This window comes from Eutrema salsugineum, unplaced genomic scaffold (genome assembly GCF_000478725.1).
Source record: "Eutrema salsugineum unplaced genomic scaffold, Eutsalg1_0 scaffold_12, whole genome shotgun sequence".
Lineage (NCBI taxonomy): Eukaryota > Viridiplantae > Streptophyta > Magnoliopsida > Brassicales > Brassicaceae > Eutrema > Eutrema salsugineum.
In genome coordinates this window covers 5,084,428-5,095,073 of record NW_006256895.1, presented here as the reverse complement: position 1 = coordinate 5,095,073, position 10,646 = coordinate 5,084,428, and the positions used below count along the sequence as shown (strand labels likewise).

The window sequence follows — 10,646 nt, the reverse complement described above, 5'->3', positions numbered from 1 at the left end:
ATTCTCCACAAATATTCTCCACTGTATATTTAAATCATTTATAATATTATTAATATACTTTAAAATTTGTAAACAATATACACATAACATATGTTTTGAGGATAAGTTGTACAGACCTGAAATCTTGAATTTTAAAACGAATAAGTGGACGTTGCGTGGGTGTGTCCGACGTATCGGACATAGGAACTCCTAACTGGAGTTTCTGAACAAATGTGACAACACCGAGAAGATCAACTGCAAAAATAAAAGACTGCCTTTAAATACATGTTGGACTTCCTTACATAAACGATTTAAAATAAAAAGTTGTAAGAAACATACCAAGATATCTATATGTATGAATAAATCTATATAAAATATTCATGAATGCACAAAAAGAGTATATTCCTCTGGAGGACTTCGGATCGGTTTCTCAACAATGGTATCCTCGAGGAAATGTATATGATAGTTGTTTGATGATATACTTGGATGAATCACTCTGTCAGTAACTTCAAAATTACCAAGAAAAACCAAATCTCCTTCAACCAATGCATACTTGAATTTGTCTATTATATCATATTGAATAGTAGACAGGATGCGATTGCCCTACACGGTTTATCAAAATAAATAACTAAGAAATACATTCCTAAAACATATATATGGTAAATATTTTCAAACCTCCAAAACTTACAAATTCATCTGCAAGAACTAACATCCGATTAGGTCGATCGAAGAGAGTATAATCATAATAATCTCTTAGTATCTGTACACAAATACGATATCCGCCGTTTGTCTTCTGAAGATCGGAAACTCTTTCACAAAGAGACATTCTTTGTTTTAGTTTTTTGTTAAGATTGAAGATGAAAGAGAATAAGGAAATGAATAGTTTTCTATGTGATGGAGTAAAACGGTTATGGTTTTAATATCGTCTTAATTGAAACTCTCGTTTAAATATGACAGTTGGTTGAACCAAAAATTTTAAATCACAAATTAAAGTTTAAAAAAATTGAATTCGGAAAAAAAATTGTAGGGCAAAATTCTAGCAACAAAATATGCAACAAAAAAAGTTTCACAAATACCGCAAAAAATTAAATTAGCTTCTCAAGTTCGTCAGAACTCGTAAGGATCATCATCAAAACTCATAAGGAGTATTTATTTAAACTACTCATATATTATACTTCTATTATTTTATGCAAATGAATTAAAATGTATAACATGTGACTGACGAACATAGTATACAAAACCCAAACATATTTTATTAATAATTCAAATTCTAGAAACAATTAACTAACCACACACAAAAAAATATCCGAATGCTCAAAATACTAAACCAAATATTGGAAAACATAAAGTTATTCAATAAAAAATTGAATAATAACAAATTCATAAACTCCAGAATATATGGGATCACATCTTCCCATTTTTGCCTCCCTCTTTGCCAACAACTTTACCACCACCACGTCATCGAGTTTGTCCCTTTGCAACACCTTCATTGGATTCACTTGTAAGAAAAGCGTTCACCAAAACATCATCACTCTTCAATGTATCCTCATCAATCACTTCATTAGCATATATCGTCTCCACACTATTCCCACTATTACATGACTTCTTAGACGATGAGGATGAGTCGACTGAATCTTTAGGATCATCACGCTCACGCTTTGATAAAGGAGTTTTGATATTGCTAGAAACATCATCCGAAGACTCTTGGCTATGTGTGTTCATCAATGATGCCTATAAATAATAAATTTTCAAGATATAGGATTGTCTCATAAATATAAAAAATACATTCACATCATATGAATTTTACCTGATCGTCAAAGTAAACTCTGATTACCCCCATCTTCAGATTCATTCGCATCATCAACGGTGGTAGTCAAAACCTGATTGTCTTTCCAAACCTTTCCGACCTTGTATGTATTACTACCACCGTAGAGATTTTCTTTCTCAACACAAATTAGAAACTGATAAGTCTTCCCAACCAAGTTTTGCAGTGCATCAGGAACAACATCCAGATCTTGTATCTATGTTGAAAAATAATAAGTATTGGGGAAATGATTTTTTAATATAAAACTAATTGAAATAAAATATATAAAGTGTATAATACCTCATCGTATGTCCTTTTTAAAATTTCATCAGCAGATTGGTTAACAATATTCTTTGCATTTGAATCAAAAAGAAAACACTTGATCTTGCTCGTGTTGTCCATTACACAAAGATGGAGTTTGTATCTACAATATATTTTAAATGTAAACATGTGATTATATGTTTTTGGCATACAATTTGTTATTTAGTAATTTATAAAATTTAGTTACCTCGCACTGACAGATGAAACTTTGGCATCACATGTTTCACATGAATAAAGCTTCTTAGTTTTATCACAAAATTTCTCGTCTTCGCGTTTTGGGATTTTGTAGACCTTTTTCCCACACTTAGTGCAAACCAAGTAAAACCATGACCAATCTGTATCAACCGCGTATACAGTACACATGTTTTTACATTTTCCAACCTGAATATTTAACAATAGAACAGTCACCATAATTGCATAAACTCTATTGATAAATTAACACATAAAAGTTTAGGTTTGAGTTATACCTTTAATTTAGTCGATACCATATATAAGGTTTTATACCCTTTAAGTATTTTATGTTATTAGTTATATACTAAAAAATCATTTCCCAAAGACATATCATTTTATCAACATATAATAAAGTTATGACAACTTTGTTATATACCTCCAGATAATCCTGCAGTTCAGCAATAGTCACCATTGGAAACTGATCAAAATTACTCTCATCATTATAAGAAATCCTCTGATGTGGCTTGCTACTCAAGAAAGTAATATTTCCGCCATTTACAGGTAAACTTCATATTGGAAAACAATTATTATTAATAATCACATTGTCAAAATTTTTGTTTGATATATAAATAAATTGTTTACCTTTTTTTGAGATCAATGACATCTGGATCGTTAAGATCTATGAGCACCTTAGAGGTTTGGAAAGAATTGGTAATTTGACGTTCACCTATGATAACTTAAACAAATAACCAAAATGCATTGTATTTTATGTTGAAACAACAATTTTGTAATTAAATATGTTTACCTCTAAACACATTGATTTTTTCAAAACAGATTACAATGATGACCCATGTTCGCCAACATTCTGACAAGCTGAATAGACTTGCTCGCCAAATTTACCCCAAAGTATGCATGGTAAGCGCTCTTCTCTATATATATATATAATACGGTTCAATTAGATTAGAGTAAATATTTAAAAGAATTAAAAATAACGTAAACGTAGTAAAAAATAACGTTAACCGTATATACTCACTTCACATTACACAAGTCGAACTCACACTTGCTTGTGTCCTTGTTCATGACAGGTATTGTTTCAAGTTCACGTACACTTTCAACTCGTCCAATAACATCTGGTATTTTGAAAAATGAAGTCAGATGAATACGTATATAAATATAATAAACTAACTATATAGATAAATGGAAACTCATCGATCAAAAAACTTATACTTTTGGAATCGTTCAAAATTGTATCATAATCTAAGAACTCGAAAAATCGACTGTCAGATCGATTAGCACTTTTGGTGACAACGGTGGATGAAATGAAGGACATCTTGAACTGATGCTTTGTGGCCCGGTATTGACCGGACACCTGGTTCAATGAAAAGTTCTCGATGAACTTCCATTCACCGACAACCATCAACCGCTCAAAACGATGCAACAGGTTTTTCTTGACGGTGATGTGGATTTTGGTACCCTGAAAATAAAAAATGTTTATAAGTAAACCATTAATAGTTAGTAGTACGAAAATGTAATTATACATCACTTGAACATACCATTTCATCTGCGAGAATTATTTTGAGAGATTCTCCACTCTTAGTCTGATATTGCTTCCAAGTGTGAAGCACCTTCACTTGCACCTTCCACCTAGTCTTGAATGGCTTTAAGTCAGCCAAAAGGGTTAACCTCATGTTGGAAGCCATTGCAAAGAATTGAACTGAAGTAAAAGTAGAGAAAGTTGTAGTTGATGTAGAGTGAAATGGAATACGGTAGTGTCGTATTTATAGTGAAACAGTATAGGGTTTTCGCAATACCGTTGAGCTGTATGTAATCTGGCGGCCATGTATATTTTTCTCAATTCAAATTGAACACAATATTGATTGGAAATAGCAAATCCTATATTTTTTGTAAAGTAGTTGTTATTGAGTATCTATACAGTGATCCGAAATAAATGGGATAGTATTCAATAACAAACTAATAGAATATTCTCATAGATTGAGATTTAGCAATAGCTCAAAATAAAATTTCCAGATTTTATACAATGTCGTTAAGAGGGAAGTTACATTGGCGGCTAAGTATATATGTTCAAATTTAAATTAATACAATATTTTGGCAAATAACTAAATACGTCATTCTTGGAAGTTGTTATTATTGTGTTAATAATCGGGTATGCGAGAAAAAAGATTTGAAGATTTGTATATTTTCTCTTATATTTTGAATTCAAGATTCTCTCATGCGTAAAATGTTCTTAATATGTAAATATATTTATTGCGATATCTATTTCATTTATCCCGATTATTAAGAGCTAAATATTTCAAAGGAATTACATCTTCAAAAATAATGAATTGCCTAAAATAACAAAACGGGTCAAATTAAAGGATCTGCGTCCTTTTAAACAGGTCAAAATAAAAGACACGGATCCTCTTTGGTTTCAGTTTTTTTTTTTTTCGTGGAATACATTTTTTATAATGGCATTTCATGTAATATAACACGTAATACTGAAGTCAATTTCCTAAATGTACTTCTCTTTTAATAGTGTAAGATATGTTTTTTTATTTATAGTTTTTTTAATGTTAATACTATTACAGTTTTTTAAAACAAAATGAAATTTTAAACATCATAATACCTTACATCTTTATTGTAATTGTATCTTAAACATTTATATATTATTACTACATAATATTCTTCTACTATATATAACAAATAAAATCATATATTTTACATATGTGGTTAAAACTATAAAAAAATATGGCCCTAACAACTAAAATAAATTTAGGTGGCCTAACGCAATTGCCTTTTTTAATACAAGCAAGGCACGGCTCTGCTTCCAAGAGGACCTGTAAGAAGAAGAAGCACATAATAAAGGTGACTTGTAAGAAAAAGAAAAAAAAAAGATTACCAAGAGGAGATATCAGAGAGTATCTGAGAAGCTAGGGGGTGAAATTCTCATGTGTATCATTATAGTGATGAAATAACCTCTTAAGTTATTCTCTCATATTAGTAGTGGTCTCCTTTCTTTGAATGAAATGTGTTATCTCATGGTACCCTTAATTGTGAATAAGAAAAATGAATAATCGACCAATGAGAATTGAGAAAGTTCAGCTAATCAGAAGTTTTGGTGGGAATTGTCGACCAATAGAAAACAAAGAGATTTCAGCCAATAGAAACATATCGCGGACAAGCCAAGTGGTCCTCTCTAAAACTTGTTATCCCCATATTACCCTTAATTTCGGTGAATTGCAAAAATGAGTTTTTACCCAATGAGAATTTGATAATTTCATCCAATCAAAAGTGTTGGTAGAAAATGTCGACCAATATGAAATAGGTAGGTTTCAGCCAATAAAAACATTTCGAACCAAAATTTCAGCAAATCAGAAATCAGGTCGACTCTGCTCTCTCTTATTAATCGATTGGGTTTGCTGAAATAGAAAACTGGGTTTCCAACATCGACTCATGATTTAATTCGGGAAATTTGACGAAGCTTTTCTACTTCCATTCAAACGCCGAAGCACCAAGTAAGTTATTCTTCTTCCTCGGCCTCTGTATTTTATTGAGAAGTTGTTAGTTGATTAGATGTTTCCCATGAACAATTGGGTTGGGATATAATTTCGATTTACGAAATAGGGCATTTCAAAATGGGGGAAAGTTCATTTTTTATTCACATTGCGTCTCGTATGCTTTTAATGGACTGTTGATGTTTAATCCTAAGTAGATTCTAGTTGTAGACCAAATTAGCGGATTCAGGATAACTAGAACAATTTGGTAATATTAGGAGTTTGCGTATAACTCGGAACAAGTGGTATTAATGAGTTAAGTTGATATGCAGTGTTTAAATTTGTTTTTTTTTTCACAACACAATGATAACAAACATACTGTTTGATTGTACCGATGATAAATGGATTTCAAGAAAAGTTTCCATGTACAATATAATGTTTAAGACATCAAACTTAGAGGTGATAAGCTATTCCGATTTAGTGGGTAAGATATGCAGGAAAGTTGGGATAGGGAAATCGTCGACAAAGTTGAAACTGAGTTATATTCCGGTAGTAGTGCAAACGAAGAAACAGTGGTATATTTTCGATGACGATGATTTTGGTATCTATCTGACGTCCTTCGATAAAGAGGGATGCATAAATGTCTTGCACGTAGAGGTCATCAATGTAGATGGAGTATCTGAGGTGGCCGAGAAAGTTTCACGTGTAGAGATGGTAAGTCGTGTTGATGTGAATGTCAGGGAGGTGAGCACAGCTAATAATATAGCCAGTGATGGCGTTTTTGTCGACCGCAATGCTGAATTTAATGATGGTGCTATTGTTATTTACACAGGAAACGGTTCAACAGAATAACAACATGTGCCAGTGATGGAGAATGAAGTTGTGAATTTATCTCGTGAGAATGAGGAAAACGGTGGAGATCGAGATAACATAAGTCAAAAATATCGAATGCTTGATATTGTTGATCCTTGATAACACCGTATTTGTACCCAATTTCACCATTGATTTCAAATGCCTTTTCAAAGGTTTTAATCAGTTTTAGGAACTTTTATTATGATTTCTATGTATTTGTAGTTTCAAGGCTCTTTTCAGAAAACTTAGGGAAAATGATGGCAAAATGGAAGAAATCCACATTTTCAGCTCAGAGTCAGACCGTCAAAAGTTCAGCCTCAAATGAAGACTTTCTCACCGTCTGATCCATATCAAATTTGGAGAAAATCAAGAGGAGACAACCAGCTTTCCATAGCACTTTACATCACAAAGATCCAATGGTGCAATCAAAATATACATGGAGAACAAGTTGACCAAATTCACCGGCTCCAGAAGACTCTCACCAGCGGCAAACATGCATTTTACCTGTCTTGGAAGACTTTCACCCCCGATGGACCTAATGACGAGCCACAAGGCCCAACAACAAAGCCCACTTCGCCATTTCTCTTCAGAGAAGCCCTAAATGAGACCTGGAAGACCTTAGGATCTATAAATAAATTTCTTAGCAGTCCTAAACTGGTGTGTGCTCCTGTAATGAGATTTTAAGCCACCAAACTTTGTTTTTCTAGGGGTAGGCGATGGAGATGGGGATTCTTCCCCTGATCCATTGTTCTTTCTTCTTTCTATCTAATTAACTTTTCTGTTTCATCTTTTGCATTCTTTCATGTCTTTTATCATTCCTTGCATCATGTAGATTTATCTCAGAGAGTCAAGTTGTTTGAAGAGTTTTTGATAGGCATACATATCGATTAGGATTTCTAAGTTTCTAGACCATATTCTGGATCTCATCTCTTCTAAGTTGTTCATATTGCATGAGAGTAGATTCATGACCTATTCTCTGAGCCTAGGATCGATCAGAGCCACGAGAGTGCTGTATCAGATCATCCATACCTAGCTTCAGAAGAACGTAGTCGCTATAGGAGTCGAGAGCTACCTGTAGGAAGATGTGAGCAGACGAATTCAATATTTAATGCATGATCTTAGTTCTGACATGAGAGTGAGAGTTAATTGTCAGATCTGAGTGATTAGTTGATTAAGATGGCAAGAAATGGTTAATCATACACATGTCTATTCTAGCTCCATGCAGATCTCAGAAACAGATGAAGATAAATCGCCCGGAAGCTAATTGAAAATGCCACCAAACATCGATTAGAGTAACGAAGAAGTCTAAATCGCCACCTATGACTTTAGAGTCTATAGTTTGAGTCGCTATGTTTAAGATAGTCTTTTAACAATTCATTTTGCATTGCATCTTATTTCTTGTGAATATTAGATTAGGTTTAGTTTGGATTCTTAACCAAAAACCCCAAATCCCATGAGTTTATGACTTTGCTTACTTTTCCAGTTTGTTGTTTCTTGCAGATTAGACATCATCCCTATGGATCGACACCCTAAGTCCTACAACGTACATCTGTGCACTTGCAGACACTAGGGTTATATAAATTTAAAAATTTTTTAGGACCAATGGGATTGTTAAAAACAAACCCTAGGCCCACAAGCCCATCAATCCTCCAGAATGTGTAGAAGAACAACGTATTGAACGTGAATGGGAAGATGGTTTGAGTCTGAGAGTAGGTGCAGAGTTTAGCTGTAAGCATGATCTAATAGATTTAGCTTACAGAGGTTCTCATAAGCATTGTTTTTGCATCACTGTACACAAGTCTGATAAGAGTCGATACTATGTGAAATGCGATCAAGCTGAAGCTAGATATCCTGTAACTGGTATATAAATGCCGCTAGGACAGCTCACTCAAATATTTTCACGTTTAGAGTATATAGGAAAATGCATTCTTGCTCTCGGACTTCTGCTTGTACAAGCAGCAAACGAAGGAAAGGCACACCTGGATTAGTAGCAGCAGTTGTTAGTAAAACTTACCCAGGTCGATTAAAACCGCCAACTCCTAAAGCTATCATGCTTTTGGTTCAAACAAAAAGGTCATGTGGAAGTATCATACTCTACGGCATGGAGAGGCGGGCAGAAAGCTATAAGTTATGTTTGTGGTACTCCATAAGAGAGTTTCGAGCATCTGCATTCATATTTGTACATGCTAGAGCAGGTTAATCCGGGTGCAACATCAAGTGTTGAAGTGGATGAATTTGGTAGATTCAAGTACTTATTCGTTGCTCTGGGTCCTACAATTGAAGGGTTTGTGGCAATGAGAAAAGTGATAATTGTTGATGCAACTTTTTTTGAAGAATGGATTTGGTGGATGCCTTGTATTTGCAACAGCTCAGGATCCGAATCATCACCATTATCCCCTTTCTTTTGGGGTAGTTGATGGGGAAAATAATGGTAGTTGGAACTGGTTCATCAATAACCTTAAAACCTGTATACCTGACAGTTCTGAATTGGTGTTTGTTTCGGACAGGAATCAAAGTCTGATCAATGCAATAAGGGATGTGTACCCGCAAGCTAAACATGGTTTTTGCATATATCATTTGGCCCACAATGTGAAAAGAGCATTCAAAGAGAGAAAGATTTAGTTGTAGGCAAGTTCATGGAATGTGCAAATAAGTATACAGAGGCTGAGTTTCTTGAGGCTTATGGTCAACTGGGAGAAAGGTATCCGGATGCAACTACGTATTTATGTAATAGTTTGCATGAGGAAAAATGGGCAAGGGCTATTTTTCGGGAGAAAGGTATAACATCGACACTAGTAACTATGTAGAGTCTATAAACAGTGTGTTTGATGATGCGAGGAAGTATGCTTTATTACCTATGATGGATGACGTCTTAGCAAAGGTATCTGAGTGGTGTAACAAACATAGGAAGGAGGCTGCTACAGCACCTGGTGCACATAAATTGGTTCCTTATTTCGAAAATGTATTACATGTGAGTGTTGAAATTGCGACTTCCCTAAATGTGACTGAGCTGAACTCGTTTCTGCTTGAATACGCTGTGGTTGGAAAAGATGGGTAGACTTATCTGCTAAACTTGAGAAGCAAATCTTGCTCATGCAAGCGTTTTGATATATATAAGTATCCTTGCGTCCATGCAGCTGCCGCAGTGAGAAGTTTTATGGCCAGAGAAGATAGAAGTGAGGACATCCACACGCATGATTTGTGCTGGAAGTATTATACTACTGAATTGTGGACACTAGCATATTCCAGGATGGTATACCCTGTTCCTCATCGTTCTCAATGGGTAATTCCAAATGATATCAAAAATACTACTGCCCCAAAACCACCTGAGTACGAGAAAAAGAAGAGAAGAAGGCAACAGAGAAGATTTGCTTTAGTTGGAGAGCGTGGCCCAAGGTCAACTAATAAGCGTAAGAAAAGGCAGGGTAATACTCAGGATGGAGGTGGGATAGGAATTTTAATGCCAGTAATCCTAAGGGGAATGCTCACGGTAATTCTCAGGGGAATGGAGGCTGGGATCAAAATTATAATGCCAGTAATCCTGAGGGAATGCGCATGGTAATGCTCAGGGGAATGGAGGCTGGGATCAAAATTATAATGCCAGTAATCCTGAGGGGAATGTGCAGGACTATACTCGTGGTGGACGCTGGTGGGCTTATTTTAATTGCAGTAATTCTGAGGGTAATACTCAGGGTGGAGGTAATGCTCAGGAGAGTTAACAAGTTTAATTTATAATTATATGAATAACTTGGTACAGTTATGTTCAGCTCTGGGTTTAGGGTTTACTTGTTTTTTCGTGTTAAAATAAAGAAATCTCTATGTGTCCAATGTTTTGTAACAATTATAAAAAATGAGTTCGAATATTCTGTTTTATTTCATCGGAAAATGAGTTTCCGTGAGAAATAGACACGTATCAGTTATTTTTTTCTTTTCAGAATAAAAGGGGGAGGGGGAGACATAAGGAATAAGGGGACATACTTTTTCAAACATTCTCAGTTAATATATTTAATGTATATATATACATTATT

The 10,646-nt window shown here is 34.5% G+C and overlaps 1 protein-coding gene across 1 annotated transcript; it reads right to left on the bottom strand.

Moving 5' to 3' along the window:
* Positions 1 to 1,437: 1,437 nt before the first annotated feature.
* Positions 1,438 to 3,975, bottom strand: LOC112089132. The gene is made up of 8 exons (XM_024160109.1): positions 3,829 to 3,975; positions 3,503 to 3,749; positions 3,309 to 3,405; positions 2,712 to 2,841; positions 2,292 to 2,485; positions 2,084 to 2,207; positions 1,860 to 2,000; positions 1,438 to 1,710 (listed from the first exon to the last, which is right to left on the bottom strand). Exons 1-8 carry the CDS (start codon positions 3,973 to 3,975, stop codon positions 1,438 to 1,440), a joined length of 1,353 nt encoding a protein of 450 aa, XP_024015877.1.
* Between the last annotated feature and the right edge of the window lie 6,671 nt (positions 3,976 to 10,646).